The 19,184-nt window shown below is 46.5% G+C and overlaps 1 protein-coding gene across 1 annotated transcript; it reads left to right on the top strand.

Annotated features, from left to right (window-relative positions):
- The first annotated feature begins 415 nt into the window (after positions 1 to 415).
- Positions 416 to 12,559, top strand: LOC125364076 (serpin B8-like). The gene is made up of 7 exons (XM_048363504.1): positions 416 to 501; positions 4,633 to 4,810; positions 5,929 to 6,066; positions 7,227 to 7,344; positions 8,518 to 8,660; positions 9,919 to 10,071; positions 11,815 to 12,559. The coding sequence occupies exons 2-7, from the start codon at positions 4,643 to 4,645 to the stop codon at positions 12,217 to 12,219; spliced, it is 1,125 nt and encodes a 374-aa protein (XP_048219461.1). The 5' UTR covers positions 416 to 501; positions 4,633 to 4,642; the 3' UTR covers positions 12,220 to 12,559.
- The last annotated feature ends 6,625 nt before the right edge of the window (positions 12,560 to 19,184 follow it).

A 19,184-nucleotide genomic window follows, 5' to 3' on the forward strand; every position in this document is an offset into this window, starting at 1 on the left:
TAATGAACTGATCTCCTGAGACAGGATGGTTACCTACGCCAATTTAGAAGTCAACAGAACTTAAAACTCCGGTCTTCGGATGACTGGTATTTCCAGATCAAAAGCACACATATACTCCATCGCATTGCTTGCTCTACCTGCATTTGGGGGTGGGGGGGTGGGAAGGGGGGCTCCTCCCCCACCCGACCCCTGGCGTGGGAGCTGGGGAGCCAGGGGCACCTGCACTAAGCCCCCCACCCCCAGCCCCACCCCCCGAGGTCACGGGCCTCTGGAAGGCACGCGCGGGTGCCCGGCCCGGCGGCGGCTCCTCCCCATCTCGTTCTGGGCCAGTGGAGTCACGCGGTGCACGCCGACCTCTGCCGGGTGTTTTGAGTCACCACCCCCGCCGGAAGCCTGGCCCCGGATCCCGGCGGAAAGGAAGGACGCATCCGTCAAGCACCGGCGGCACCTGCAGCAGCCGCACCTGGAGCCACCGCCGCGGCCGCGCCGGCCCCTTCCCAGGTACGGGGGAGGCTGGGGGGCCCCGGAGACCTGGCGATCCGGACACGGAGGGCCCGGCACGGAGGCTTCCGTGGCTTCCCGCGGACCGCGGGAGGCAGGCGAGGAAGGGGTGGGAAGGCCGAGGCTGCGATCCGGCGCCCGAGAAGAGGAGGGAGGTGGGGAACCAGGGCAGGGCGCGGCGACCCCGCTGTGCCACGCGCCCCGGGCGCATCCAGGGCCGGGTGGCCCGCCCTGACCCCGGGCCCGCAGCCCCCCGGGGAGGCCCGCCCCGCCCCCGGGCCCGCCCCGCCCCCCCCGGAGGTCCGCACCGACCCGGGCCCGCAGCGTCCCCCACCTCCGGGAGGCCCGCCCCACCCCCGGGCGCGCTGCGGGGCTCCGGTGGGCGCATCGCGGACCTCCCCTCCCGGCCCACGGCTGGTCCACGGCCAGGCGCCCGGCGGGGCGGAGCGGCGCCACGGCCCGCCCGGGGCTCTGGTGCCGGCCAGTGGGCGACAACGCTGGGAGACTGCGGAGGAGGAGGCGGCGCCGCGGGCTCGGAAGGAAACCCGGGGCGCGGGGCTGGACGCTTAGCCGGAATTCCCCGGAACCCCGGAAGCAAGTTCCCGGGAGGGGCAGGTGGTGCTGCTGCTGGCCCGCACCCCTTCTTCTCCTCTTCCTAAAATGCTGCTCTCGTGGTAGCCATGGGGGTTCCTTTGGCTCCTCGGCCCCCTCCTCACTCCTGCGGGGCTCCTGGGCAGAGGGCGCCCATGCCGGCCTCCCTGGGGCTGGTGGGGGGGCGGGGGCTGCTTTCCTCCCGGTCCGCATCCGGCTCTCCTGCTGTGAGCTGTGCACTTTGGGCCGCACATCCCTGATGGCTAGGTTGCAGTTTCTTCGTTGTAAAATCCCCACAAGTGGGTGGATCTTTCCCTTTTCCTTTCATTGCCTCACTATTCCCAGTAACTTCATCCACTGTCCATTCAACAAGCCATCCATCCATCCACTGATCCATCCACCCACCCATCCATCCATCCACCGATTCATCCACCCAAGCATCCATCCAACCACCCATCCATCCATCCACCCACCCATCCACCCACTCACCCATCCCCACTCATCCATCCATCCATCCATCCATCCATCCACCGATTCATCCATCCACCCATGCATCCATCCACCCATGCATCCATCCATCCATCCACCGATTCATCCACCCATTTATCCATCCATCCACCCATCCATCCATCCATCCAAGGTACTACCACCAATTCCTGTAGCATCTCCTGGATCAAGATGCCGATGAATCCCAGCCTGTTCTCTAAAACAGGCCCATCTTTCAGGCCCTCCCACATTCCCCAAACCTCCTCTGGCTGCCTTTGCTATACAGGCTCAGTTGTATGAGGTGCTCCACGCATCTCTACTGGAATGTGTTGCCTTCCCCATTCCTCCGTGGGCTCCTCACAGGACCTTCCCACAGTTCAGGACACACCCGGAGTGGGAATTTAGCTGGGAACTGGAGAATGGTCCTTCCAGTCCCACGTAGAGCAGGCATTCTGCCTACCAACTTCATCTTCCAGTTCTCCAGGGCAGGTATTTTCCCACGCATCTCTGAGCCAGGGTGGAGCTCGACTACCAAATCCCCACATCAAATAGTCCCCAGCCTTCTAAATCTCCAACCTACTTAACACTTGTTTAAAGTCTACCCAACTCATGTTCAGATGTCTCAACTCTATATTTATTAATAGTGGAGAGATGCTCATCCATCTTTCCTTTTTGCCCAGTTCCACTTACATTCCTTCCCTTTTCTTGTGTGCCTCAGAGGGACCAACACCAACAAAGAAAAAAAAGAAAAGAAAGAAAAGGAGATCCGATTTCAAAGCCAGTCACAGGCATGTTACTGCTCAGTGGGAAGCCAGGAGGTGGTCCTATGTGTTTAGAAATGAACACACACCTGACGCTTCTCACCTGAGCTAGAATTTCTGTTAATCTTCCAAATTGAGACCTATTTTTGTTTGGCCCTAAACTTTTGGGTTTTTAATATTTTGAGTTCAAAATACATTTTCATAGAAAAAAGAGGCTTGCATAACAGAATGTATAATTTGTGTGGTCACAAACTTAAGGCCGCGATTTGTCCGTTATCCAAAATGTCTTCATTGTGAGGGCTAAGAGGCGCAGGGAAAATGAAGTGAATTGATGAACTTTAATGTTTTATGAACAGGAGTGCCAGGTCTAAACAGTTGAATAGAAATACCTCATTAGAACCAAATATCTTGGGGAGATAGGTAGGGCCGGGGTAGACCAATGGAATGGGGTGACATATTACTGTGTGGAATTGAAACTCCTTTGCACTGCTTTATTAAAAACTACAAATTTAAAAAGACAAAAAAGAAATGTCATTAGTGGAAGATAGTGATTTACCAAAATGGCTGCATGATAACCCATACTAAGTTTCTGTTTCTTGGAGAATGGTATCTTAAGTTTCATTTCCCGCTTCACTGGGGTTCTACCTACTTTGAGGGCTAAATTGCAAAGGGATGGCCAGAAGGATTTTAGAAACAGAAAGCTGGCTGGAAACTTTTTAAACAAGATTTACATTTCAAAGGAACATTTAACCAAATGAGCTAGTTATCTAAAGTAACTGCTCTAAGAAAGAGGGAGTTAGAGCCTAGAAGGGGGGGGGGATGATTGTTTAGCTTGTTTATTTAACCAAAATCTACTTGAGTAAACTGTGGGGATCTTTGACCCCATCCTGGTCAAAACCAGTATATTTAATTCACACTGATCTATGAATTGACATTTAGGCTTCAGATTTTTATATGTAGTTCTTATATATTTTAATTAATATATTTACTCAATCATTATTTAAATATTTAATTCATAAAATAATTTGTAATAAATCATTTATACATTAATTTGCAGTAGATAAAAATTTATTTAGCTGAATACTTAATAAAATATTTTATATATTTTACCTTCTACATATAAGTTTATATAGAGACTTCAGATTTGGGTTTCAGATTTTCTATTTTATATATAGTTCATGTAGACTCTGCACCTCTCTCTACCGGTTATCAGCCACACTTGCAGAAAGCATTGCATCGTTTTGGAATTCTCCCTGTCTTCCATATTTAGGTTAGACAAGCTCAAGTACACCCTCCAAATTTGTGCGCCCCATCCAGCCATTTCAAATGACATGATGGCAGAAAGGTGGCTGCCATTTGTGGCTGTTGATGATTCTTGGAATAGTCTTGAAAAATTATGTCTGAGACATGAAGAAAACTAGCAACAACAGACGATTTATTGCGCTGGAGAAATGGGTCTGTGAAATTCAACAGTGGGCTCTAGTCATCAATGACTCGATGAGAGATGTAGAACCAGCTCCATTGCTGGCTCAGTGTCCTTAACCCGAGAAGGTCATGGCTACCTGTCCTAGATACATTGTTGTTGGAGCTAAAGAAGATGACAAACGTGAGGCACAGGGAGTAGGGCTGGGTAGCCGCGTGGGCCCTCGTCGCCCTGGGGAGGAATGAGTAAGTCTTGGAGGACCAAGGCTGGGATGTGATTTAAATGGCGGGACACCAGCCCAGCCAGCAGAGCTTGGAATCAAACCCAGCACCACCCAAAGAGGAGTATAATGTCTTACAATGTGTGTGTGTGTGTGTGTGTGTGTGTGTGTGTGTGTGTGTGCTTTGGTTTCCCGTTGATGCTGTTCTCCCTCCACACAAATTTAGTGGATACAATAACATCTCTTATCTTACAGTTCTGAAAGTCATAAATCCACAATGATAGAGCACCGCTCTCTGGACAGTCTATTGCCTTTTTCAGGTTTTTGAGCTGCCTGCAGGCCTTGGTCAGTGGCCACACATCCCTTTGACTTCCATTCCCCTTCTCTGATCCTGACTCTCTTGCCTCAGTGTAAATAAGAACCCTGAGATTCCGTGGCAAGTACCTGGGTCCTGCAGGACTCCTGAAATCCTCCAGGAGTCACGTTTGCTGTTTTCATATAAGAAAATATATTCACAGGGGAGAGGTGTGGATGACTCTGAGGTGACAGTTTCTTCCCCTAGCACACCTCACGTCTGCCAGTAGGGCTATTGACCATGAGGCCAGGGCTGGGGTGAGTTGATGTACTTTTGTGTTGTATCTTTGGAGCAGATTTTCCCAGATGGATGATATCCGTGAAGCAAATGGCTCTTTTGCCATCAAACTCTTCAAAGTGTTGGGTGAAGAAGACGAGTCACAAAATATATTCTTCAGCCCCATCAGCATCTTCTCCTCCATGTCTATGGTCTACCTGGGGACAAGAGGAAACACAGCAGCCCAGATGTCCCAGGTAAGGCTACTTGTTCCCTCTGTGCCGAGGAAGCCGGCAGGGCTGGTGGATGAATGGGCATGAACAAAAGAAAGGCCAGTTGTGAAAGATGAGCTTTCACTTCTGTTTAGTGGCGACACAGTCTTAGTCTAGATAAAGTCATCAAATTTCCTGGGGAAATCAAATTTTTTGAAAAATAATATGAAGTATCATTCTGCCACACAAAAGCAAAAAAAAATCATTCAATCTTGTTATACTTTAAAAGTGTGCTTGCATTATGTTTTAAATACCAGTGCAGCTGTGTGAATGGATGTTTTGTAAAAATGGGTTGTTTTTTAGTGTATGGTTATATGTAAGTAGAAGAAAAATAAAACATAAATATGGATTTAGGTCTCCTGAGTTATTTAGAAGGACTGAACAACCTGACTGATCCCAAATGGTCATGCATATACAACGATCTACATGTTCTGGTTAATACCTCGGGGCTTTTTGTCAACCATGTGGTGAAAATGCCTGGCAGTAACACAGACATCCTGAGTCCACTAGCATTGGGAGTGTGTGGGGCTATGCCTGTCTCGTGTCCAGAATCCATGCTGAAATCCCTCTGTGGGTGGTCATCAGACACATTGGAAGAGAGAGGCATTGCTTGAGGGGCATTGGAAGCAAGAGGAAAAACCCAAGTTCTTACTTTGGGTGGGCATGTAAGTCATATTCTGGTTTGGAGAGCTATAAGATGATGGATGAAAACTTTAGTTTTATTTCTGGGGTTTTTGTTTTGTTGTCTTTCATCCTCTGGGTCATAGATTTACCCACAATTACTTTTTTTTTTTTTTCCTGTGCTGCCTCTCCTGGCACTGGAAGTAGTCGGCTCTATTAGTGGGTTCAGGTGCTACTGACATCTAGTGGCAGGATCTGGAAGTGCTGCAAATTCTCGTAGGACGTTCAGGCCAATTAGCAGTGTCAAGACTGAACCACGAGGTATTAAATACATGAATGAAAGGATGAATGAATGAATAAAACACAAATCCTTTGATAGTAGACTTAAAATCACCAGGTGGTTTTCTAGTCTAAACAGTTTTTTGTCAATAGCTCTTTTGGGGCTGGATGTTAATAAAAGCAGACATCATTTCTATTTCCAGGCACTTTGCCTTGACAGGGGTGGAGATGTTCATGGAAATTTCCAGTTACTGCTCAATGACGTTAACAAGACTGACCATCAGAACTTGCTGAGAACGGCCAACAAACTCTTTGGAGAAGAAACATGTGATTTCCTTTCTGTAAGTTGTATTCACGTAACGATGGAGAGGCGTTGAAGCAGGTGTCTGTGAAAGAAGAGAGTGAAGTCTCACCCCTAAAATCTGCATAGAAAGACACTTTTGAAGTTCTAATTTTGAATTTTATAATTGTGTCTGAATCGTATCTCTTTGAAATTGCATCTGATACAGATCCCCCCTCCCCCCCTTCCAAAAAAAGCAATGTCAATTTTTCTGTTCTCTTTCACCTAGACTTCTCACCTCTACAGTGTGTCTCCCCTTCCTACCTCTGCTGACTGGGCTGGTTCCTGCAGACATGGCCTCTTCAGGTCTCTTACTTTTGCTCTGTCTTCTGAAGCATCTCTGGTGTTGCTTGGGTTCTGACTCACTGTCTCTTTATATGAGTGTTAATTGCTCCTAGGAGCGGTCTTTCATCCTCCCGCCTGGCTCTTTTGACTTCTCACAAATCGGCATTACTGATAGAATTCTTTGTAGCTGAAATGGAAGTCTGTACACGCTTCAGTATATATTTCTAAAGTTATTCAAAGCCTGCCGTAACTCTGAAATGTGGGTCCAAACAATTATGTCACATAAAATGGAGGACGCTGTTTGTTGAGGTTAGTGTCATGGAGGCAGCAGGCGTGGCCATTTTGCTGGAGATGAATTCCTGGGGTTCTTTCGCAAGGCTCAGACACATCCCTCTTCTGGTGGCTGTTGGGTCTGCCTGCAGGAAGTTGTCTGCTCTGGGCTTCTGACTGCTGGCCATGGTTCTGGATCCCAGGAATCTTCTGGTGAAACCATGTGATCTTCCAATATGGGAGACACAAGGAACTTGCACCCACTTCTTTTGGTGGCTCGGTTCCTAAAGTACTTGACAGTGAGACACAGGCAGAAGAGGGGAGCTAATTGCCAGACAAATTATATCTGAAGATAAGCTTTTGTGGGATGAGTCATTTGAGTTCTAATATGTTGGGGTCAGTCTTTTCTTGATTTGATCCCATTACCTTGTAACTTCCCTGAAACATACACACACATGAAATGTACACACACACACACACACACACACACATACACACGTATATCACACACATTCACAAACATAGGCGCATACATATTTCACAGCTGTAGGAAGATTTACTGAATTGCATAGGCTAACCCCCTTTTTTTTGTTTGTTTGATTGTAGTCCTTTAAGGAATCCTGTCAGAAGTTCTACCAGGCCGGGCTGGAAGAGCTGTCCTTTGTCAAAGAGAGTGAAGACTGCAGGAAGCGCATCAATGCCTGGGTTTCAGAAAAGACGGAAGGTAAGAGCTTCTGCTTTGGGAGGATGAGGAAGCAGGGTAGACAGAAATGCCAAGAGGGGCTGGATCTTGACTTGGGTGATTTTACTACCGGGACCCAGTTATTGCCAGAGGCCTGCTCATATGTTTGCTGGGTTTTCTGGCCAACAAGGCTGCTCCCCAGAGTCTGGGGTACAGTGTCCTCTGGATGGATCTCCTTTGGGGTGGGGAGGCGACTCTGGCCACACGCCCAGGAGAAGACGTTCAGCCAAGCCGCAGCTTGGACGGGGCATCCAATGGTAGTGTCCTCCCTCTCTGTGGAAATGCACGAAGCTCCCGCCCTCCTCTCCTCCTCCCGCCCACCCTGGCTGTGGATGGTTTGCTGAGTGTGACCTCCTCCATACACCCCCTCCTGTTGCTGCTTCTTGGCCTTGAGTGTGGGGATGGGGCCGGGGCTGGGCTGCCTGGGTGCATTGGAAGAGATTCCATACCTCACAGTACTTAGTACTTTGACTGTTTGCACAGTGTAACATGGGCCAACATGGCAGTTCATATTTCATCTGTTCAGTCTGTCTGGATGCCCCACTGACCATGATAACCACCTCCCCAGGCAGAAAAGTCATTAGTGGGGGAAGAGGAGATGTTTGTGGACATCTCCTCTGCACTGGGGCAGCTTTGCCCCTGGTTGATGAGCAACACCGAGTCGTAATCTCAGCACTTGAAAAGCAGAGGCTAGAGGATCTTGAGTTTGAAGCCAGATTGGGCGAGTGAACCTCTCCCTCCCCCCCCATCCCTTTTTGTTAGCTGTGAGGCTTGAACTCTGGGCCTGGGCGCTGTCCCTGAGCTCTTTCACTCGAGGATAGTGCTCTACCACTTTCAGCCACAGCTCCCTTTCTGGTTTCTGGTGGTTAATTGGAGATGAGAGTCTCACAGACTTTCCCACCCGGGCTGGTTTTGAACTGTGATCCTCAGATCTCAGCCTTCTGAGTAGCTGGGGTGACAGGCGTACGCCACTGACGTGTGTCTGAGACCCTTTCTTAAAACAAAACAAAAACGAAACAAGATTGCTCTTGAAAAATAAGAGTACACTATCCTGGTTCTCAACCAAATGTGAGCTACGTGTGTGAAGATTATAGAAGAATGGTTTTTTCTCTCCATTTCCTAAATCTCCACATCCTCCTCATATATTCTTCCCAGGTAAGATCTCAGAGGTGCTGGGTCCTGGGTCAGTCAGTTCCCAGACGAAGATGGTCCTTGTGAACGCTGTGTATTTCAAAGGAAAATGGAATGAGCAGTTTGACAGAAAACACACGAGGGAAATGCTCTTCAAAACCAAAGAGGTACTATCTTAAATAAGCTGAGGATGAGGGTGGTCAGAAAAAATGAGTTATTTATGTCACACTGTCCTGATTCTTGGTGTCTCTTCTACATCTAGTATTTTTGTTTTAATACTGGGGTTTCAATTCAGGGCTTTGCTCATGCAAAGCGGACACTACCAGTTGAGTCAAGTCTTCAGTCCTGCTTTTCGTTGTTGATTTCAGAGACACAAACTTTTCTGCCCAGGCTGGCTTTGAGCAGCAATTCCCTTGACCACGAACTCGGATTATAGCATCAGAGCCCACGGAGATATGGGTGGCAGAGTGATTAATATAGCTGCCTTCTCTTCTACATTCTTAATTAGAGATAGGATGAGAGAAAGTAGTTTTGGTCTTCTGCCTTGATGATAGGCCATCTTCCTTCTCTGTTCCTATGATTTGGGTTGGTGGAAATGGCTCCCTATCCTTGGGAAGGATGTTGGTATCAATCATAGAAGCAGCTGTATTTACTTAGACAACTGTTTTTGCTATGGTAGCTATGTCCACTTGGTGCCTTAACATTCAAGGTGATAATGATTTTGAAAAAAGAAAAAGAAGGCGTCATCAGATGTAGAGAACAACTTTACCGTTTTATGCATTCTCTTTATCTCGTTATCTTTATGCACGATAATGGCTGGGTCAGTAGTCATTAGTGTGCATCTTCATTTCACCAACGTTATAATTGCATATTGCACAAGGATATGGAAGTTAAATATGTCTGATGGAAGCTTTGAAATTGAGTTATATGTTGCATCTTCTCATGGTTTCTTCCCCTCAAGAAACTAAAGGCATAAAACGAGTTCTGCAATTGGGCATATTTTTAAGAGTAAAAATACAATTCCTTTTGGTTGCTGTGTCTCTTCTAACCAAATCTTTCAGCCCATAGGCTATTAGTTAAAGCTCCTTGTAACTTGAAGGAATATTTTTTAAACTGTAAGGTTCATGGGAATGCTTCTTTAGGAATCTCTCTCAAAGAGCAAATGAAACCTCTTCCAAAAGAAAGCAGAGCTTTATGTCAATCTGCCTTAATCATCTGTTCTATCTCACCTTGACCTGTAGGAACAGTAACATGTTCTAGATAACATGAATATGTACTCACAAAGAGTTTTACATCTGGCAGCATAAATCTATGGAAATAGGAGTTATCTTACACATATCTAGGAGTTCTGGGAACCAGCTAGATTCTAAGTAAATTGTGCTCATTTTTTCCAGTCATTTTATTTCAATTTCGTTTTGATCCTAGGAAAGGAAAACAGTGAAGATGATGTTCAAGAAAGCTAAATTTAAAATAGGGGACATACCTGAGCTACACACCCAGGTCCTGGAGCTTCCCTACATGGGAGAGGAATTGAGCATGATCATTCTGCTACCGGATGAAAACACTGACCTCTCTGTGGTGCGTGCTGGGTCCTGGGTCTGCGGTCTGTGCATTCCAGCTGAGTTCATGTCTTCAAGTCATCTGTGAGATGGAATTAGAGGAGTTCCCATTCTAAGTGATTGCACGTGGTGCTGGGTATACACCAATGCCTGGCTTTTGGTGGCTACGTGTAACATTTTTGTTGAGTGAATAGATAGAAGTGGATTGATGATGAAACTAGAAGAGATGAAACTAGAAAAAATATTAGAGTATTCTTCTTTTTATCATGTTTTTAATGTAGAAGGGAGAGGCTAATTTGTGGTTCAACAGTTCTTGAACAGACCATGTGTCTAGTGGGTCACATCTATATTCATAGCTGCTCAAGTGGCTGAGATGGGAGAATCGAGGTTTGAAGCCAGCCCAGGCAGGAAAGTCAACGAGACTCTTATCTCTAATTAACCATTGAATATCCAGATGTGGGTGTGTAGCTTAGTTGGTAGAGCAACAAACTGGAAAGAGAAAGATCAGGGACGACAATACCCCCTCTCCCCCACAACACACACACACCTTGAACAGAAGAGTCCTGGAAGAAGACTGGAGGCTGATCTGGCCAGTGCTTCTCAAATACTGTTACATTAAGCAGGTTCAGCAGAGTGTGGCATGAGAGTTTTCATTTCTAATAAGATCCTGCGCAGGCTGCTGCGTGCTTTGCGTGAGAGCAAGAGTCTAAGATCCTGGTGGATGGATTACCTGGTGGAGGAAAGAAAAGAGAACTAAGCCCAAGGAAAGGAGGAAGAGACTTGTAAGGTAGAGAGGTTGCAGGATCAGCAGTGGGCCTGTGAACCAGGAAGGGGAGGAAGGCCTCAGTTTCAGGGTTCCCAATCTCTGTGCACACTCTCACCTTGGCTGACTTCAGACTTCCAGGGTAGTGGTTGATCTGAACTAACTCCAGCTCACCAGTGCCCAGCGTCTCGAGGGTGGGGCTGCCTCATTTCCTAGCCTTCTCTCCAGAGTCAGAAACCACCTGGCATATGTCAAGAATGAGATCTGTCATAGTTATCTCAGAAGAGCTTCAGGCAAGTCTAGAAGCAGAACTGCTCACTTGGAGCATTCAGCCGGGCAGCAGTTGATGTGAAGGGCGAGGAAGGCAAGATAGAAATGCTAGCCCCTGCCTGTGTCCTCCTTCTTTCTTCCTTGTGGCTAAATAGAATGCCCTGGAACGTCTTGAAGGATTTAAAGCTGACTCTCGGATGCCAGGAGCAGTAGTCTTATTGAATTTCCCATCTCTGCTCTCCTCTCCCGAAGCTACGCCTCTTCCCTTCACGCCCAGGCGCTACCTCCCCCTAGCCCCCCCCCCCCCCCCGCTTGTCCCTCCTCCCTGGTGGAATCCGAGCTCGCCACCTTTCCTTGTCAGACATTCTCTGCAACTCATAGGTGGATGGCATGAATATTGATAGGAGAGCCGTCTACATTTTAAACTGTTAAAATTGGTTTCTCATGAAATGAACTTGGCATAGACGGTGTTTATTTCACCATGTTGCTTGTCTTGGGTATTGGCTGGCTCTTTCATTCTTGTATCTATCCGATAAGGAGAAGTGGGGTTGGGCAGGGGGTGGGGGGAGAGGAGGGGGATCTTGGTGTGCTTCCAACAAGCAGACTCTGTGGGTTGCTCTGGATGAGAACTCCCCGCCTGCTCCCCTGTCGTGGAAGAGCAGGGATAAGCCATGGGTGGGCGCGCATGCCGTATCCTGGATTTTCACACCTGACCCTTCGTCGTTCCAGGTGGAGGAGGCGCTCACGTACGCAAAGCTCAAGGCCTGGATCAGTCCAGACAACCTGACGAAAAGTAAAGTCCAAGTTTTCCTTCCCAGATTAAAGATGGAGGAGAACTATGAGTTGAAGTCGTTCCTTCAGCGTTTAGGGATAACCGACGCGTTTGACGAAATCAAGGCTGACTTTTCTGGGATGTCGTCCAGGAAGAATGTGCCTTTGTCCAAGGTGGCCCACAAGTGCTTCGTGGAGGTCAACGAGGAAGGCACAGAGGCCGCGGGGGCCACGGCCGTGGTCAGGAACACCCGCAGCGCCAGAATCGAACCCACGTTTCGTGCCGACCACCCGTTCCTTTTCTTCATCTGGAGTCACCCAGCCAGCAGCATCTTGTTCTGCGGCCGGTTCTGTTCTCCCTGAAGACCTGGGCGCGGCGTTCCCTTCCGCCTACTCTTTGCCTTCCTCGCGTTCCACGTGGCCAGAGGCTCCAGGTGTCTTGAATGGCAAAATAAAGTTCACGCCCATGGGGTGGCTTGTTGGATGTCTTTGTGGAAGGTTCCAGTGGCGTGGGGAAATCATCTCATCTTCCGACGTGGGAAGATGGGGGCTGAGGAGAGTGAGCTTGTGGAGGGTTGGGGTGCAGGTCACATGGCCTTTGCCCTCACGGAAGCCCCCGTGTCTCTTGTTGGGAGGCTTGCCAGTGGTTCCCGGCCAGCCCTCCACTGCTCTTCTATTCTCAGGTGGTCTCAGCTCTGTGAAATCTCAGCTCAACCACTCGGGTTCCAGGGTCCCTGTGCACACAAAAACCAGAGGGAACCGTACAGAAAGAGAACAGACAGACCGTGTCCCTTCATTCAGAAGCATTGCACAGTGGCCCCGAGTTTCCTCCCCCTGACTCAGAGTTTCTCATGGCAACAATTTTTCAGAGCATCCTTGTTTGAGTGTCTGATTTACTACGTTCAGGGGCTCAGCAGTGACTTTCATGACTGAGATGGGAGGCAAAGCTCCAGAATAAGCCACCCCATTACCCTCCCCAACCCCCCAAATGCACTCAGAGCTGCAAGGACACCTTCATACCCTACATTTTTGTTTTCCTTTTTGATTGTGGGGCTTAAACCCAGGGCCGGGGCCCTGTCTGTGAACTCTTCTTGCTCAAGGCTAGCTCTCTACCCCTTTGAGCCACAGTGCCACTCCCAGTTTTCTGATGGTTAGTTGAAGATAAAAGGGCTGGCTTTGAAACCATGATCCTCAGATCTCAGCTTCCCGAGTAGCTAGGATTACAGGCGTGAGCTACCCGAGTCTGGCTACACTTTATAGTTTTTGAGAACCATGTTCCCTCTGGTGAATTGTTTATGTTCAGATAAGGATCAAACGTACTCTTTCTTGGCTGACAAAATGACTTCTCTCATTACATTTTCTGATGAGAAAATTTACGGTGGCAACTTCTCTGTACAAAAAAATTTAAAATTTTAAAAAAATAAAAATTTTTAAAAATTAAGAAAAAGATAAATGTCCCTTTGGAAAGGCAGAAAAAGGATTCAGTGGCAGTAATTTAGGAATTATAAAAGGTGTCTACACAAAGACTTAGGTCATCTGTAATTCTACCAGCCAGTGATCACGGCTAATAGTGACACACATTGTTCCTTACTCTGTTGTTTTAAATAGAAAATTAGAAGCACCATTTCAGTGCCATTTATCATAATGTCTTTTAATTTCTTTTAACCCGTACTATAAGCCTTTCTTGAGACAGTTACCTTTCATCAATTGTTTTTGAATCATATTCTGCTACACAGGTATATTTTTTCCTACATTTTTTAATTAGCATCATTAATTGTGGAAGAGAATGAAGATATCCCAAATACTTCATGTATATGTGTGGAAATGAAGGAATAAAGTGCAATGAATTAGTCTGGGGAGAGGAAAAGTAATGGTTGGGGTGTATTGATCAGTGACAGTGTGATCACGGTTCATTGCATGCAGATATAGCTGTAGTTCTCTTTTTTGGTGATGCTGTGCTTTGAACTCAGGCGACACATGTCTGGACTTACTTGCTTTCTTGGTTGGCACTCTACCAATTAAAGTACAGTTTACCACTTGAGCCAAACCTCCAGCTAAGCTTTAGGTTTTCTTGGACATGTAGTCCCTTTGAGATTTCTGCTGGCTTTGAACCACTATTCTCTAGATCTGAATAGCTAGGAACACAGGAGTGAAACACTAGCACCAGGCTGAACATATTTCTTATTAACTGTATCTACTCAGATATTTTGAGTAAATTTGTATATATATATATATATATAATTAGTAATATCCTCAGTATTTCCTGACATGCTTATTTTTTGAAGAAATATTACTAAAAATATTAGCGTTGAGGTAAAATTCAAGTACATTGTGAGCCTTTCCAATTGATCTTGAAAGAGTTGTATCAATTTAGACTTCACAACTGCCTCCTGCGTTATTATTTTATGCGTTGGACTAAATCGCTTTTTTCTCCTGACTTTCTTTCTTTTTGATTTGCAGTTCAGTTACATGAGCCATTCATATTATACTTCTTGATTAAAGTTCACCAAGCTACTCTTTGGAAAGGTGTAAGGTCATTGTATCTAGAAGATAGATTAAGCCACCCAGTTCCGAATCCTTTTGCCATTTTCTAAAACACAAGTGGTCAGCCTGTCGTATCTATTGACTCATCCCCAACACTCTCATACTATGGAGAATTGGAAAAATAAATGTATTTTACCTTCAGAGCCATTCTGTCCTCCCTGTCTCCTTTCTTATAATGTTTAACATCAGTGGTTTCCAGTCCTGAGGATGTGCTGCTGGGCCTTCATCAGCCTTCCGTCCTCTTTGCCTGTCACATTTCTGGAGTTCATAGTCTGCGCTCCTCTCCTTGCTGCGGTGTCGGGCAGACTTAGCCGCAGAGGGCATTGCCTGCACAGGGGCAAGGAGGAGACCCCGAGCACGTGCAACGAGGACGGTGTGGGTCAGAGCCAGAAGGACGATGGCTAAACCCAGCGTCTGGTGAACTTGAACTTCATCCTCTGCCGGGGCTGCCTCGCTTCCCAGGCAGGAGTGGTGTTGCAGACAGAAAACCTCAGGGCTCAGCTCCGCGGAGGCGGGGAAGGCAGTTGCCAACACAACTCAAAGTCACTAACTAGCTATACGACCTTGGGCAAGTTGGGTAAAGTTCCTGGGGTACAGATTCTCAGGCTTTGAAAGAGGAAAAGGTTTTTCTCAGATGATCCCTAAGTGGCTCCCAGGTCTGACGTTCTCTGACAAGTGCGCAGCACAAGCCTATTTGGGGCCGTGTGCTTTGCTTTCTGCGTTGATATCTTTGCTTTGCTTTTTGTCAGCTTTTATGATTTCAAAGATGACTTCTGTTGTTAGAAATCGGAGCGGGCTCCAGCGTGCCGTTATACTGATGCCTTTTTCATTTCATTTGAGGACTTTGATGATCGCTTCCAGTGAGCGCATGACAAAATAAAATCATGTTTTCTCTCCTCACATTTGTTTCATCTTCATCTTTTGTCAGTGGGAATATTGCTGTTTGTCGTTTGGACGCTTTCCAGCCTCACCTCTTTCCTCGTTGGGGGCTTTTGAAGCCACTCTCATCACAATGATGGCTTTGCCTAATGGCTCTTCAGGGAAAGGGGGAGAGGCAAGGGGCTAAGCAAGGGCTCTAGGCAATCTACTTCTCCTAATTAAGAGACTGACATTTAAATAGAGGCGGCATCCAGACTGGGGTGTACAAATGCCTGCCACGGGGTTGAGAGCCTCGCACCGCGTGACAGAATGGAGTGTCCCCTGCGTTGGCCTCCTCCTCAGGACATGGCTGGGGACCCTGAGGCCGGACAGTGGGGCCCAGGGGGCCTGGCCGCCCCTTCCTGAGCAGCGGGGTTGACATCTGGGCCATTCTATGAATGCCTTCTTTGCCTGGTAGAGTCACCGCTTCACTAACTGGGTCCCAAAGGTTTCCAGAAGGTGCATACGCACAGCTTTCTAGGCGTCTCTGTTGAAATCTTCATCTTCTCCCCTCTCCCCCCAAGTTTAAAATCAGGGCATGATACAAAAGCAGTTTGGCATATTATAATTCAAATTGGGTCTGTTTTTATAAAAGTCCAGACATCTGCTAATCTTCGTATCAAGGGGAGACTGGAGGAGGGTTGATTTCTTTGAGTAGGCATCAGTGAAGAATATCAATAGTGATCAGACGGAGAATGGATATGCCACTTGTTATTTCTGCAGCAAGTGACTATTCATTGGGAAGGGGTTTATGGAAAACCAGAGGTTCAGTATTTGGATAGAGAGGGATTGTAGGAACCATCCCAACACTGTTCTCATCTGATAGAGTGCTTGTGTACCTTTTCTGCCTCTTAGAGCCTGTCCTTACAGGCCCTGAATATTTTAGGTTGTGTCCCAGAGCACTAATCTTGTGTGGGGGAGTTCTGGGTCACGGGTGTGAAACAAGAATGGCAGGTGTTAGGTGTGCACTGAGGAGTTGTTGACGTTGAACACTCCTCTTTCCTCATCATCAGGAGAAAGATTTTCAGCATTTGGAAACAGCCACAAAGAGAAGCTTCTTGAGCTGCCGTCTAGTCTTGGAGATCTTCATCTGCTGATGTAGAGCAATGAGATATCTAAGCATCTTTTTTTTTTCCATCTCTCTGACGTCCCTAGAGCAATCATGTAATCAAATCGGCCTGGCCTACAAGTCCATGAGCACCTGCTCTTCTCCCTGTCCATAATTTCTACTCTAGACTCTCCCTCCCTGAATCTATTCTTTAAACTGTTGGTAGGCTTGTAATTGTTTTTTTTTTTAATAAAAAGTAAACAGTGATAAAACACTCCACATCTCAATGTCTTTTTGACACAATTCGCCCTTGTTGCAGGGGCATGGCTTTCGGTGGGCTGTCTCTTCAACCATCACTCTCATCCTTTACTGTTTCTACATGATGTGAATCCGGAGAGTTTGGTTTCTATTCCATGCTTGTTCATGCCCTGTGTCCATGGATATTGGTTAGCAGTACGAGTGACCTCTTGCTTCTTGTCACCTCACACATGTTCACTGCAACCAGAAGGCTCTCAGCTGACCTCCAAGTGGAGATAATGCAAGAGCAGTGTAGCTCTCTGGGTGAGGTGATACTTGATACACTGTCTGGGTGTAGAGCCTCCAGTCACCTGCTTCGGCCTATGACATCTTCTGCCCCAACTCAACCAATAAGTAGAGAATAGAAGTGTTTTGACCAGCCAGACATCCATGGCTCATGCCTGTAATCCTAGCTACTCAGGAGGCTGAGAATTGAAGACTGTGGTTGGAAGCCAGCCTAGGCAGGAAAGTCTAGGAGAATCATCTCCAATTAACCTCCAGAAATCTGGAAGTATTGAAGTGGCTCAAAGTAGTACACCACTAGCCTTGAGCAAAGTAGCTCAGGGACAGCATCTGGGTCCTGGGTTCAAGCCCTGGGGCTGACAAAAAGGAAAAAGAAACAAAAGCAGTCTTTGGACTACCCACACATTCTCTGAATTAGATTTCTCAACTGCATGTGCTCGTGTTAGAACTATGACTCTCTGTGCCTCTTGGCCATCAAGGAAGCCACTGATTTAAGCATTGGCATTGAGCTCATTACTATATAACTTTGACTTCAATTTAGTAACTTCCCTTTCTCTTTTTTTTCTTCTCATAAAAAACAAACCTGGGGACTTTGATTTCTGTGGCTCAAATCTTAAAGCAATGGTTTTGACACATCCCATAAAGGCGGGTATGTGCACTGAAGTTAAAGGCTGCTCTCTTCTCCTACTTTTCTGTACTACGTCAATATTTTACCTTACCAGATCTGCCCCTGTTGGACTCTGTCAGGCAACCTCAGAGATCCTAATGACATTAGCCTCTCAACCTTCCCTGAATTTCTGTTGCCCCCACTTTCCATCCCAAATGAGGTTGAGGATCAGGGATTATACCAGCCAATGCCCCAGGGCTCTACGAAAGCACTGTAGATCGAACGTCAACCCTCTTAACCTTTTCCACGATCACTGTTATAAATCCTAAGTTTTAGTTTTCCTTCTCCATCACGCAGGTAAAACTCAGCTTTGGGAGTCAGGAGAGAATCACTCCCCCATACTTTTATTGGGATGATAGACTCGCCAGGAAGAAGAAAACAGTAACAGAAATAGCTGGTTTGAAATTCAAAGCTGATCCAAGTTATTTGCTTTAGTCACTACGTGTTCTCCTCAATCCTAGGTCAATAAACCTCAGATTCCATGACTGATTTATGATCACGCCTCTAGGGCTACAAGAGGAACATGAACCAAAATTTTTAAAAAGCTTTAAAACTTTATTGCTCAATGATATGATTGAAGATAGCACTGTTTTCCCACATATCTTAGGTATAACTCAAACGCAATTATCAATGCAATTATGTAAGCTCTTACCATATTCACTTTATGGGTTCATCATTAGAGGAAGAACAGCTGATTTAAGAACTTGTCTTTTCTTCAATAAGCACTTGGGACTTGGGTCCTTGTTTTTGGTTTTTTTAAGCTAGCACGTACCTCATTCCTTAAAGAAGGGGTCAGCACAGCCCCTGATACATTTCTGTTGTGCTTTTTGTTCTTCCACATCACAGATTTTTATTCTGGATTTCCATCTCCTGCGTTTGTGCACAGATCCCGGCTCTTCTAGTTTTCTCTACTCCTCTTTCCATACTCCTACTATAGAGCTGCAGGCATCGTTTCTCCTGGGGACTCTCGCTGCCTTCTGAGTGCTGCTTCTATGTGTTCGCGCGTCCCTTACCTAACTCACACCGTTGATGTGACTATCTGGCTCTTTACATGTGCACCTGCCTGCACTTGAGGGAGCTCACTGGGTGCTTCAGCTCTGTCCATCCCAGTAGCTGTACCTTTTGATGACCCATAAATTCTTTCAATAAAGTCTTTCAATAAACATTAAGAAAAACAGAACGTTCTCATTCTACTCTAGATGCCTTCTAGTGGCAGTTCCTTCCTTTTTTGTGGACTTCTGTGTAGCCTGTTAATAGGTTCTGTGGAATCTTAGATCCCTGAAAGATTGTTTTAAAAATTTTATGTTTATGTGCCTAAGTGTAACTTTTGGAAAAGCTGCCACATTTCATCTATAAGGAAAGTCAGAAATGTCTCGGGTAAGAACCATTGATCTACAGAAGTGTGTATCTACAAGTTACCCACGTGTATATTTACATGTAGCTATTTTCCCTCTCTTCCCAAAAGACAAGCCTGCTTCACAATACTCAATAGGAACTTTGAAAGCCTTTGAAGAGGAAGACCTCGGCCTACCTTTAACATCTCATCTGCTAGCATAACAGTTCTCCTTATCTTAATACACCACTTCTTTGCTTCATGCTTTACTTTCTAAT

This window comes from Perognathus longimembris, chromosome 15 (genome assembly GCF_023159225.1).
Source record: "Perognathus longimembris pacificus isolate PPM17 chromosome 15, ASM2315922v1, whole genome shotgun sequence".
In the NCBI taxonomy this organism is placed as follows: domain Eukaryota; kingdom Metazoa; phylum Chordata; class Mammalia; order Rodentia; family Heteromyidae; genus Perognathus; species Perognathus longimembris.

Bases quoted from the DNA above. Each gene is read 5' to 3' on its own strand.
- LOC125364076 (XM_048363504.1), top strand. From the start codon at position 4,643: ATGGATGATATCCGTGAAGCAAATGGCTCTTTTGCCATCAAACTCTTC. The intron at 8,661-9,918 runs GTACTATCTTAA...TTTTGATCCTAG, and splicing joins TGCTCTTCAAAACCAAAGAG to GAAAGGAAAACAGTGAAGAT. The intron at 10,072-11,814 runs GTGCGTGCTGGG...TCGTCGTTCCAG, and splicing joins AAAACACTGACCTCTCTGTG to GTGGAGGAGGCGCTCACGTA.